The 14,171-nt window shown below is 34.5% G+C and overlaps 1 protein-coding gene across 3 annotated transcripts in view; it reads left to right on the top strand.

Moving 5' to 3' along the window:
- Gycalpha99B (guanylate cyclase 1 soluble subunit alpha 2) overlaps positions 1 to 14,171 on the top strand; it is a 49,722-nt gene that overhangs the window by 20,303 nt on the left and 15,248 nt on the right. For all 3 annotated transcript variants that reach the window (XM_072545386.1, XM_072545387.1, XM_072545385.1), the window contains exons 2-8: positions 996 to 1,258; positions 1,476 to 1,552; positions 8,103 to 8,185; positions 8,248 to 8,608; positions 10,743 to 10,867; positions 13,127 to 13,338; positions 13,670 to 13,849. In XM_072545386.1, the coding sequence (XP_072401487.1) occupies positions 1,067 to 1,258; positions 1,476 to 1,552; positions 8,103 to 8,185; positions 8,248 to 8,608; positions 10,743 to 10,867; positions 13,127 to 13,338; positions 13,670 to 13,849 (1,230 nt within the window). In that variant the 5' untranslated portion in view covers positions 996 to 1,066. The remainder of the gene's footprint in view (positions 1 to 995; positions 1,259 to 1,475; positions 1,553 to 8,102; positions 8,186 to 8,247; positions 8,609 to 10,742; positions 10,868 to 13,126; positions 13,339 to 13,669; positions 13,850 to 14,171) is intronic.

Raw genomic sequence — 14,171 nt, 5'->3', positions numbered from 1 at the left:
CGAATTGAAACTGCAAGGCAAGCATTTGTGAAAATGAAGACAATGCTTACCAACAGAGACCTTCAGTTGCATCTCAGATTGAGGGCTCTAAGATGTTACATATTTTCTATCTTACTATACAGAATGGAAGCTTGGACATTGAAGAAACAACAGATAAAGAAAATAGAAGCGTTCGAAATGTGGTGTTACAGAAGAATATTAAAAATTCAGTGGGTTCAAAGGATTACCAATGCTGAGGTACTACGACGTCTAAATAAGGAGTTAGAAATTATGAACAGCATAAAAAGAAGAAAACTAGAGTATTTGGGTCACATAACCAGAGGAGAAAAATATGAGCTGCTGAGAATTATTATGCAAGGAAGGATCCAAGGAAGAAGAAGCATAGGAAGAAGACGCATCTCCTGGCTGAAGAACCTTAGAGAATGGTTTAACTGTAGTTCACTACAACTTTTCAGATCAGCAGCCAACAAAGTGACCATAGCCGTTATGATATCCAACCTCCGATAGGAGATGGAACTTTAAGAAGAAGAAAGAAGAACATCCACTGAACTGCTTACCGTAAATCCTTTTTCTGTTTAATATGTGTTCTTGTTTGTGATATATTGAAGTTACGTTTTATATTCCGTTTTTATACACTACCTATTTTTTTTTGGCTTGCTACAAACAATATTTGTATTTGTTAGTAGTAGAAGTTAAATAAATAAACTCTAAACTCTAGTTGCTGATTTCTGATAAAATATTTTTTATTGACTTTTCTGAGCAGGCATGATCATGACTATTTTCTGTTTAAATTTCTACTCTTAACTTTTTAACAATTTATTCCACACGTTTTAAAGAAAGCGTTATATATCTCGCTCAATTAAAGCATTGTCAAAACAGTTACTCAAAAAATCCCTATCAGAATTGATGTATTTAATGTATTATATACATAAACTGTTTACATGCCACTTACCACTCGATAAAAACTGATAGTAATGGTTTATTGATTGTTACAGGTGTAAAAATGATAACAGCAGAGCTTAAATCCTTCTAGTAACAAACAATAACATTCAAGGGTTAGGATAAGATGACGGCCTGCCCATTTCGCCGCTCGTCGGGATCGACGGCGGTCCAAAACGGCGGCGGAGCAGCTCTGAAACGAACTTTTACGACGAAACAGAATTCTATTCAAATCACTGACGATCAATTCGACGAAGACCGCAATACTCTTAACTTAAAGCATTTAAACGAAGCAATACTTATTCTTACGTCACCAACGGTAAGCATTTTTTTTAAACTGTTGTTCTTTAGTTCTTTTTATTGCTCCGAAGTGGATCCAACAAGTCTCTATGTTTATCCTACATGGGCCTTTCTGACAAATAGATACCAGCACATTTTTTGAAATTCGGTGGACATATATGTCCCCCCAGTAATGAAATGGTTAAACAAAAGAAATAAAAAATTGATCTTTTTTGAACATAAATGTTTCTTTTTAGAATGAAGCTGTCCAACAGGGTTTGACTTCATTGTTAATAAAGGAGGGACCTACAAACCGTTATAAGTATAGTTGTCTGTAAGTATTATTTGCATAATATTATGTATTTTCCGCTGGTGAACTTCACTCTTTTTGGGCTGCTGAAACTTGTTTATCATTAATCTTTTTGTTTTATAAATATTTCTTCCATAATTCGCATTTTTCTCTGTACATTAGCGTTAAACACTACTAAAAATAGGTGTAAATTGTTTTAATTTTTGTCTATATAGTTTTGATATATATTAGCTACAACAACTAACGTCACATTCCCATTCTTTTCCTGTCTTTTTTCTCCAAATTTACTGTACTCCATTTTCTTCTTGATATTTCCACTCCAGGACAATCTGGGTTTTCTTCTTTTACATCATACTGGCAGATTACATCTAAATACTCTATTGGGCCGTCTACTTTCTCTCATCCGTAGATGTCAAAATCCCTTAAGACTCTTCCATTCTATTATATCAGTTAACGTGTCTGTATAATTTAATATATCTCTTATGGCCTCATAAACTTTGATGTTCTGATGCTCCTTCAAATATAATCCATCTCTACTACATCTTACTTTTTCGTTGCTTCAGCATTTAAAGTCCACATTTCACTCTCATACGTTACTACAAAGTTCACAAATTCTCTTCTAATTCTAATCTTTGTTTTCTCTGTTATATGTCGGTCCCACCATACTTTTTGTCGTCTTTATAGAGGGGGACCTGGAATCTGTCCATGTATTTTGAAGACATCTCAGTGCATGACGCACCTGACTGACCTTAGTGCAGAATTCGTACTCCCAGCGATAGTTCCCGAGGTACTTTAAAACACCCTCTCTTTGCCGTCTATGCCGAATGACTACCTGCTAAACACCAGACCCTCCTCTGTCATCCAGCGATCCGGAAGCAGAATGACCGCTGTAAGGTTGACATCACCTCCGAAGCACTACCTTCATTTATCCACAGACTGTCAGCAAGGATCCCTGTCCCTTTTCCCTGTGTCCCATTTTTTGGGTCCAAATACGGTTTTTTTTTAGAGAAATCTCATTCGAGTTAGCGCGTGGAAGACTCTCGTATCTCCAGTACGGCACCACTCCCAGAGGAGCATTTCCTCCGTCCATTAACTCATACAGTCTGATTCACTTTTCTACCTTCAACTTCCAGCATATTTTCTTCGTACCTTTGCCGTTGGTCCAGCTAACTTTCTTCCTCTTCTTTTTTCTTGATAACTGCACTGATATAGTTGTGTACTCTAGTCCAACCTGCTGTAATTTTAATCACTTTTCCAATCATTTCTCTCACTGTAACAAAATTCACACCCATCGCTCTTTCCATTCTGTTTCTTTCTACTATCCATGTGTTGCACTCTAAAATCGTATGTGTCACAGTGTCCGAATGTTCGCAGTATAAGCATTCATCTGTGTCAGCCTTTCCGAACGTAGAGAGGTATGCCCTAAAACACCCGTATCTTGTGAGCACCTGCGTTAGGACATAATCCAGTTGCCTGTGACCACAGTCCACCCAATCTCTTATGTCCGGAATCAGCATTTTCGTCCACTGTGCCACATCCTCCATGTTGTTCCATTCTTCTTGAGTAATACGATTATTCAAGTAATGCGGCACAGTTATTTTAATTAATGTATTAATTATATCGTTTTTCTTTGGTGATAGGATTGCATTTATATATTACGCAAATAAAATTTTAATCGCTATTAAAAAAACATTGGGAATGATACATAAAAAAAATTAAAATCGCTATTTTATTTAAAAATTTTTTGACTGACGAGGCTACATTTACAAGTAGAAGGATGTTTTACTGGAGAAACAGTCACGGTTTGGATATTGAAAATCTCCATCTATTTCGAGAGTCATATTTGTAAAAAGAATATATTATCAATATATAATACGGTATATTTGGAGATAGTTTGGGTCCTTGAATGAATTAGCAGCAAATTTGAATGATAACTCATATTTACAGTTTTTACAACGATCTAGAAGATTTGCCACTTAATAAAAGAAGAGATATGTGGTTCAGCATAATGGAGCACTATCTAGATTAGCAATTTCCTAATCTTTGGATTGGCAGAGGTAGTAAAGTTCCGCAGCCACCTAAAACACCCGATGTAATCTCTTAGATTTTTATTTCTGGAAGTATATGAAATCACTGGTATACTGACAAGAATTAAATAATCAAAAGAGGTTATTCTTTGTATGTGGGTATATTTTATTTTATAAAAACCCTTAAAAGGGCAACATTACAAGCACGAACGTTTTCGGAACAACTGTTCCATCATCAGGTTAAAATACCTAAAATAAGTATAAACCATTTAATTACAGCAAACGTGGTTTAAAATTTTGACTAAGGTTAAAAAAACAATAAAATGGTTATACTTACAGGTTACCATGCCTGAGCCACCAAAATATTTGGGTAAAAACCCTTTAAAATGAAATGTGTTACCAAAGATTGTACATGATGTTGATAATATTATATGATGTTTAATATTTTAATTAGATTTTACTTCAGGTAACATACACCCATGCTTAAGTGAGTTCCAGTGTCCGGAGAGTAAACCTCTTCAAACGGACTTCGGCTGGCAACTGATTGATAAAATACCCATGAACGGTGTCAAAAACAAAATGTCAATGAACCATGAAACAGTGTTAGTTAAACATTATATTACTACAGCCAAAAGATTAAAAAACTTTGATGATGTTAAAATGATAACAGCAATCCAGGTGTTGGGATTTAAAAATTTTTTCTATAATTATTTAATATTGGATATAAAAGATGTAAATTACTGGTGTTGTTAGTGGCAGCCGTAGCTCAGCGGCTTTGTTACTGGCTTAACAAGCTAGAGGGCCCGGGTTCAAATCCCGGCACCAACAAAATTTTCAATATCTAAATTTATCTCAGCTGCCACCGTGCTTCGGAGGGTACGTAAAGCCGTCGGTCCCGGCTACGAAAGTAGTCGTTAAGTCATGTTAGGGGCGCTTGCGCGACCTGAAAACCCTAACACTAGACCTTAGCCAGAAGGTTACACGAACTTTACTTTACTTTTTACTGGTGTTGTTGAAGGTCATGTTTAAGAGGATGACGTGTGCATTAGGCAGCTTATGTTACTCTTTATCGTATGGAGTGTGGTCTAAAAGGTGTAATTTGTGACGAATTAGCTGAAATATATGGAAATGTCCTTTTATGTTGCTTACATCTAGGACAAGGAAAAATAAATAGTATATATTTGTAGCTAATGTAAGACTTCGTATGTAGATGAAATTGTTTAATACTGCTTGTATCGTAAAAATTTTTTTAATATAAGTGAGTCCAATAGATTGAGAAAAGGGATTTAAAATCTTCCGGCTGAAGGAATTAAAGTTATAATATATGTGATTAAATTTAAAAATTTTTTTGGAAAGGCTGAGATCCTCAGAGACTTGGCAGGAATAAAAGTAAATGGAATGACTAAAGAATAAAGGAGAGTGGGTTAAAGGGAAATGAATGAGTTAATCAACAAAATTAGAGATGATAGAGGTCCTTCATGCTTAAAGCATCTAGCACCCTGAACAAAATATATTTTGGTTATATTAAATTCGATACATAAAAGCCTGAAATTTTATTTGTGAGTATGGTGTACTAAGTTGTTGACTAAGAGAGGGGGGAGCAATGGTTGATTAAGGGTTTAGGTAAAGTGGGAGAAAGTGAATTCTGATGAATTGCTGGATTGTGTTTAAATGTTTACTGAGTTTAGAACTAATGAGTGGATGGTAGATATATGAAAAGACAGAGAACTAGCAAAAGAAAAAAGAATGGACAGGAATATGATGTAAATGTGAAGATTGTAAAATAATGAAATAGTGAGGTATAATAGATATGATGTTAACAATAGGGGGCTGAAAAATTCTTTTGGAGGGAGTGTTGTGACAGTAGTGTAGAGAGAATGGTTGTTTTAAAAAGCAACAATTGTTGAGAAGGATTAAGGTGTTGACGTTTTTATAAAATAAAATATACCCACATACAAAGACTAACCTCTTTTGTTATACGTGGTATACAGCCAGCTACAGGAATTATTTTCCTTGTGGACTTTTTTAATTAAATAATCGTCAATCACTATGGCAGCAAATAGTAAATTTCGTTAATTTTATTACCAATCGGCCAAATATATTTTTTAAAGTTAGAAAATCGTTTAACGAAAGAATTCATAAGCTTTTTGAGGTAAATAGGCTTCACATTGAACAACATTATTTATAAATGGTTTAGTTAAAATGTGTTTTGATATTTTTATATTATTAAACTTGTTTTTATATGACAATTATTGAAATTATTGAGATTATAACAAAATAGTTCTTTTTAGAACCACAATTTGTTTTTAAATATTGAATGCATCTATTCGTTTCAAGAAATTTCAATACATAACATTATACCTTGTTGTTGATAGCGATTAAAATTTCATTTTTATAATCAATGCAATCCTATGACCCAAAAACACTGACATAATACATTAATCAAAATAAATATGCCGCATCACTTCATTTAACTTCAAATATCTCGAAAAATAATAACTGTCGATCCGAATAAGGAATATATTATTTACATGGAAGGTATAGAAGAATCGAAAATTTGTGCTAAAAAAGCAATTCTGACAGTGGCGTAGAATTTGGGAAGGGTCAACCTTTCACTTTCCCCTGTCTTACGCCTCTGGTAGTAGCCAGAAACGATTATTTAACATAATTTAGTTGGGTTTATGGTACCTTTACTTCCTGCCAAGTATGACAAGGACAAGTCAAATGGTTTTAAAGAACTGGGCACAAATAGTTTTTAAATTTTTAAAGAACATACCCTATAACTCAGTAAAAAGCCATAATTTGGGTTAAATTTTAATACACACAACGCAAAAGTATAGGGATATTTTTATAAATAGACGTATTTTGTTTATCTGTAATCAACTTAAAGAAAGTAATACAAAATTTGTAGTTTAAATTGTTGTTTAATATTTCAAAAACCATAAATTGCAAAAAAAAACAGAAAATTGGAGCAAAAAAAAATATATTGCAAATCACACATGTTTCACATACCACCATAAAATGTCAAAAGTACGAAATATACACTTAAAATAAAGTATGGCCACCACGTTGGTTTATAACAGCTCAACATCTACTGTTCATGCTCCGAATCACATTGTTAATGTCTGCTTGAGGTAGTTGTGTCCATTGTTCTCTCAGACGCTCTTTTAATTGAAACTCATTGTAGATATTACCCATATGTGGAGTAATTCTTCGTTGGAGCATGTCCCATACATGCTCAATGGGATTCAAGTCCGATGATTGTGCTGGCCACGGCAATACAACAGTACCCTCGCTATCCAACCAGTTTGTTACAATATGCGCAACATGTGGTCGAGCGTTATCATGCATAAAGTAAAAATTTTCTCCAATAGCTGCAGTAAACGGGCGCACAACAGGTTCAAGAATTGTGTCCTAATATTGCTGACTTGTGAGAAAGCCACGTGGGAAAATGAAGTCAGTTCTTTCGTCAATCGTGATTCCGCCTCATACCATTAATGTACCACCTCTGTATAATCGTTCTCCATTTTCAGGTCGTCTCCAAACTCTTGTCCGACGAGAATCTGGATGAAATCCATATCTAGACTCGTCACTAAACAAAACTGTGGCCCAGTCATTGTCAGTCCAATTCTGAAACTCTTGACACTAGGTTAATCTTGCAGCGCGATTGCCTCTAGATAGAGGTGTACATCTCAGTGGCCGCCGACTACGAAGATTGGCTTTATGGAGACGATTCCTCACAGTACTACTGCTGCTAACTGTTACATTATGTGCAATCTGTAATTCATTAACCAGCTCAGGTGCTGTGATGGTTGGCTGCCTTCTGGCATTTAAAATTAAATATCAGTCTTGAGCGACGGTTGTAGAGCTACCACGTCCTGGATGTTGCTCGGCTGGACTCCCAATGTCTCTAAGCCGACACCACAAACGACTTACGACGCTTTGGGAGACACCCAGCAGGTCACCAACTTGAGTTTGTCGCATGTCAGCTTGAAGGAGGCCCACGGCTCTATTCATCTCGTCCAACGTTAGGTGTTGTCATTGCATGGCAAACAGACAATATCTTTAACTCACCTATTAAGCAAGAATGGTAGGTATAAAGTGACTAAAATTAAAAATAAACAAAACATAAAAATGTCGATTTTTTTGTCCTTTATAAAAAACATTCCAAAACACGTATTGCTATCAGTTTTACAATTTTTTTTTTTGATAATAAGTGAGTGTCTGTATCAACAATTATAATACAAGCAAATTTATATGGTCATGAAATTTCTGTCATTGGTATTGTCAAATTATTAAAATATCCTTAGACTTTTGCGTTGTGTGTATTTTGAACTGAAGAATCTACAGTTAAAATATTGCCAATTAATAATGAAACACCCTATATATTGCTTTTGAGTTTTTTCTGTTTTAAAAAGCTTATCAGATATTATACATCCATTTGAACATTAGTCCATTTTTCGTTAAACAGCAGTAGCTACACTTTATTAAAAGTCTCAAATACTAAAAAAAAACAAAAGTTGTTTACACTTTTCTATACTTTTTAGAGATCCTCTACCAGAAAGTGTCACCACTTGTTCACACTACGCGTACTTGGAAGACCTTTATGATATGGTCAAATGCGAAAACGGTAGGTTTGAGCTTACTAGCAGAAAATTTTATCGCTGATATAATTCTTCTCTTCTCTTCCAGATATAGATACAAACGCATTCTTCGATAACTTGGGTCAAGAACTAATCGCTGCATCTCTCAACAGCCGAACTGAACGTGCTTTCATTTGCCTTGGTGGTGATCTCAATGAGTTTTTGACCACTCTGGACGGCGTCTATGACGTCCTGAAATACCAAGAAAACGGTCGCGAAAGCGAACACGAAACCGAAGCGTTTGTTTGTACAGCGATTAACGAAAAAAACTTGCAACTCGATTTCTCGACGGAAAAACCGGCGATTGCTTATTTGTTTGTTGGAAGCTTGAAGGCTATCGCAAGGATTCTTTACAATACTCAAGTCGAAATTGAGCTAGAACAAAACAGTGTGGATAAAAGGCATTTCAGGTAATAATTTAAGTATTTTCTTTTAGTTTTCATTTGACTGATACAACCATTTCAGTTTTATAGTTTTAGCGTGTATGATTATAATTATTTAATAAGGAATTGTTTTTGTATCAGTTAATCAAAATCTGATCATTAACATCGCAGATAATTTAGATAATATTCAATCGGCGGGCGAACTTTCGACACGAAATTGTCTTTGTACCTGGGGTAATCGAAGGGTCAAATTTTATTATAGGAAATTTCGACACCGCGGCGTAAAGCAGGTAGGTAGGTAATTAGCGGCGATGGACATTTGCACCCAAGCAGGACAAGCGGGTTTTCCCAATATTTATTGTCACGGCGGGGGGCGCGGCACTTGTGTACTTGTGACTAAATTATTTCAGTTGTAATTTATTTCTTGTTTGACGTTGACTTGTGCACGTATACGGATATTTAAAAAATAAGTTTGATAAAAAGTTCCCGTGGTCGAGATTTATTAGTGGTGGAGCATCATTCGTTCTCGAAACAGAAAGTGTTAAAAAGCGGCGAGATATTTTGGCGCTGCATCCAAAGAAACACTAAGTGTTCCGCAAAAGTGTTTACAATAGGCTGTGAGGACCTCACCATCACAAGAAGTGATTTGGTACATAATCATGAAGCCGATCCAAAAAAGCTTGAAGTAAAGATGGTAACCAATGCATGTAAAAGAAAAGCCCAAGAGGACATATCGGAAAAGCCTGCCAAAATTACAAGAACTGCTGTTGCTGAGTGTGATGCCAATTTGCTGACGGTTCCTGACATAGCTAGCATAAGAAAGAACATTTACAACTGTCGTCGTAAACTGTTACCAGGTCCGTTACCAAGAAGCATATCAGAAGTCCATAACGCGGTTAGTAATTATTCTTCTAAAACCTGTCGCAATGAAAGTTTTTTGTTTTTAAATCATCCTGAATTAAATGTAATTGTATTTTCATGCGAGACAAATATTCGTTTGTTGTGTAAATTAAAAACTTTGTATATGGATGGTACATTTTCATACAGTACCAAATATTTTCTACAATTATTTACTATACATGGCTTGGAAAATGGACATTATGTTCCTTTAGCATACTGTTTGTTAAAGGACAAATTGTCAATGGCATACAAAAATTTATTTTCTTTATTAAGGTCTAAGATTTTTGAAACATTTCAATTATCATTAGAGCCAACTGAAATATTTGTGGACTTTGAAAAAGCAATTCACTGTGCTTTATTGTATATGTGGCCCAATGCAAAAATTAGTGGGTGCCGTTTTCACTTACACCAAAACTGGTTTAAAAAAATTCAATCTTTGGGTTTGGTACAAGAATATAAGGATACAAATTAATTAAGGATTTAATGTCATATAAACCTATAAACGCAACACTTGATATATATGCAGATTATTTACTGGAAAATTACATTTTCGATAGCGCTCTATTTCCACCACACATATGGTCTAATCAGAATCCGTCTATTGCGAGGACCACAAATGCCTGTGAATCCTTTCATTCGAGATTTAATTCTTCTTTTTATTCAACACATCCTTCTATTTTTATTTTTATTGAAAAGTTAAAAGAATTTCAAGTAGACACTTATTTCAAAATAAATAGTTTACATATACCAGCAAAAATCAAAGATACTACTGTTAAGGCTAAATTGGCATTTTTGGAGAAAATGATGGATAAACTACGATCCCAACAAATACGTAGGTTAGATTTTATAAAAGCTGTATCTTATCATTCCTATAATAGCAAATAAATCATTGTATACAATATATATTAACGGTAAAATGTACAAAAATTAGGTACTAGTTGTATTATATTTAGATATTATTACAGTTATAAAGAAATAAAATGCACATTACTTTTATTAAAATAAATAAATTAATTAATTATGGTATTTTATTTATGTCGCAGCTATATTTATTTGGTGTCGAATATACCTGTAAGATAAAAACGGGAATTGGGGCTGGTGTCGAAAATTGCCATTAAATTTTAGTCGCTACCTGCTTAGTGTCGAAATTTCCTACGCCCTATTCAATGGCTGATTCTTAGAGGCATTTCTAATTCAAAATATTTACTATTATATTTATTTTTTATATATTTTACTCTTGTTATTAGGCATACATTTTCAGGTACAAAATCCAACTTATTTCGTCGTCGAAAGCAAATATAAATGCTTCACCAGATAACACAAGCAACAATCTACAAATGGGGGTGAGCACGTTCTGCAAAGCTTTTCCATGGCATTTTGTTTTAGGTATGTAAAAATATAAAAAAATAATCAATTAGGAGGGTAAGAAAAAAACTATAGAGATATGCGAGACAGAGAGGGAATAATTACATAGAGAATATCAATAATAATGTTACAGCTTAGGATATAAATATAAAAACTTTTCGATTTCAGGAAGGAGCATTTCGATTTCAAAGTGTTGACTAAAATAGGCACAACATTACTTGGTTTTTCTTTTTGAATAAAAAGGTTTTTGAATTTTGTTTTTTTGATAAATTAACTGAAAGAACAGTACAACAAAATAGCTATTTTGACAAAAAAAATCAAACAAACTTTTTTTTTATTTACAAAAAACCCGCTTCAACCTAATAAGGTTATTAGCAAAACGGTAACAGTTAATTATACTTTGCTTGTTCAATTAAAGTATTTTAAAAACAAAAGTAGGTTATCTATAGTGTTATTTGAATTTAAAATGTCTTTAAGATTATTTGGTAAATGGTATTTAGTTCTGTGACGATTGAACTTTTCTCACTTTTCCACTAGCACATGTTTTACCGTAAGGGGTGAACCGTACTCATCACAAATTGTGCGTTCTTTTTTTTTGAACAAATGTTCATAAGAAAACTGTGTATGTCGAAGTCGTAAACGGGAAATAATTATTTGCTTTCGTCTGGATACCTCGGGTGGTTGGCATGGTCCAATCTTATTTTTTATCTCCTGAAGCTTTGATGTTGTGGATTTCCACTTATTGTTCCAGTTCTCGAACAGGTGGTTTATGAAGTAGCTTTTTAGATCCATACTTACAGATTGGGATGATATGGGAATACTGTTGTCGTTTATAGTTTCTTTGACATTTTTGTCGGCTGCTTTGTTAACTGGTATTGGGACTCAGAGAAACTTGATGCTTGTATCTTTAGTATGCAATGTAAGCTGATAGATGCTGCGTGTATATTTTCCTGATTATTTGTAGTGATGACATAGAATCTGTCACGATTAATATTTTGTTGATCTTATTTGAATTTGCGTGTAGTATCGCTTGGTAAATTGCATAGTTCTCCTATAGAGTTTTCCGATATAGTCATTCTCCGATGACAAAAAAATAATTAACCCAAACACTATTGCCTTACATCTGGTATCGACGTCTACGGCTCCGAAAGACAAGCCACACACAATCAAGGTAAAACGAGAGCTCAAAACTTTAAAATTCCAATCGACAGAAACCCTTTCACTTGCGTCACTAGAGCTCTCAAGAGTGTAAAGCCAGGTAAAGCCCCAGGTTTGGACAATATTCATCCCGAATTCTTAATTAACCGTGGAAAATATACGAGAGAATGCATGGCCCACTTTTTCACAGACATTATGAAGACCGGTACTATACTATAGAAACTCAAACGCTCGAAGGTCATTGCCATATTAAAACCAGGGAAACTAAATGATAACAACCCTAAGAACTACAGACCAATAGCCCTACTATCGGCGACGTTCAAGCTACTAGAACGACTTATCTACAACAGAATTAATCCAACGCTACTTAAATCAATACCGGTTGATCAGGCAGGATCCAACCGAAAAGAAGCTGCGCAGATCAGGTTCTTTCACTTACCACATTTATCGAGGTAGGATTCCAGAGAAAACTTTAAACTACAGCCTCATTCTTAGACCTAAGAGCGGTCTACGATACAGTCTGGATAGAAGGCATGATATACAAGCTCCTCCGTACAATCTCGTGTAAATCCACCGTTCGAATAATTAACAGCATGCTAGCCGACCGAACGATTCAAGTAGTGATGGTAACCGACATCAGTATTAGTACCCCAAGAAAACTAAAAAATAGACTGCCTCAGGGATCTGACCTAGCTCCTGTGCTCTTAAACCCGTACATCGCTGATATTCGAGAAACAAGATTTACTAATATTTGTATTTTGAGAACGATTTCCGAAGTGGAAATTGAAACGTCAATAAACGTATTTTAACCTTTAATTGTGGCTTATTCCCATTTAAATAGTAATTACGATCAAGGAAGTTTGATTACGCCGATGACTGGATCGTTGCAAGAAGGTGTAAGTCATTTGAAGAAACAAAAGAACTCCTCACGGCAGATTTACACACAGTGGGAAAGTATTTAAAAGTTTTTTAATCGGTCAATATTTGCACGATTCGATTGGTTGGGCACTGAAAAAAGCAGCAATCGTCTCTAAAGAAAAGGGTTCATGGGTTTTCTAATTCGTAAATTTTTTTGTTAATATGTTTGTATATATTATTTTTCATACTTAAAACATGTTTCAGATTATCGTCTAGAGTTTGTCCAATTGGGTACTGGCTTTATGCGCCTTTTTGGACAGTTTCTGACAACTTGTGGTGCATCAGTAGCAACATATTTCGAATTTCAAAGACCAAGGAATATTACGCTCTCTTTTGACGAAATTGTTAAACGAGCCAACACTCCATTCCTGCTGAGCATCAAAAAATTTGCAAAATCTGAAGAATTTGCTGCGGAGGTTAGTATTTATTGATCTTTTTTCATGATTTTTGTACCTAAGTTACAATTAAAGTTTATTGTTTTGCATTAGATTAAATTTTGTAGTACAAATTAATGTTTTTTAAGTAATTTATAATATTGGTAACATTGTATGTAGTTTGAGTCTAAATATTTTTATTTTTTTTAAATTGCTTCCTAAAATTCGAAGTCGTTTTTTTTAATTGATTGTTATCAATACTCAAGAAATCTTTCAGCTAATTGACTATCCCCGTAAGTGCTAGAGTAAATACGCCAGAAAACCAAATTGAAAGTAATTATTTTCCCCCTTTTTACGAATCGTTTTGTTCCAGGATCTGAAACTTAAAGGTCAGATGGTGTTTTGCCCGGAATCGAATTCAATCCTGTTTATTGGTTCTCCATTCATCGACGGACTGGAGGGTCTCACCGGAAGTGGGCTTTTCATCTCCGACATACCTCTCCACGATGCCACTAGAGATGTTATTTTAGTGGGAGAGCAAGCTCGGGCACAAGTACGATAAATGTTTAATTTTTTAGTATTGATTTCGATATTTCTATTTTTATATAAACTGACTATGGGGAGGTTATTATACAAAACAAAAAAGAAACAACGTAGGTCAATAGTAAAATTACTAGGTTAATAATAAAATAAAATATTTTATTGACGTGTGGACTTCCACGTCGGAAATACACTACTGCCCAAAATTAACGCACCACCTTAAATGTACCATACGTTTGAAGCTATTTTTCTTCTGAACGAATGATTGGATTTTGATGAAGTTTTTTTTCATATTATAGGTCTATTTCTAGTAAATCAATGTATTAATGTTTTCT

The sequence above is a fragment of the Diabrotica undecimpunctata genome, chromosome 9 (assembly GCF_040954645.1).
Source record: "Diabrotica undecimpunctata isolate CICGRU chromosome 9, icDiaUnde3, whole genome shotgun sequence".
NCBI lineage: Eukaryota > Metazoa > Arthropoda > Insecta > Coleoptera > Chrysomelidae > Diabrotica > Diabrotica undecimpunctata.
This window is presented reverse-complemented; position numbering and strand designations above follow the sequence as displayed.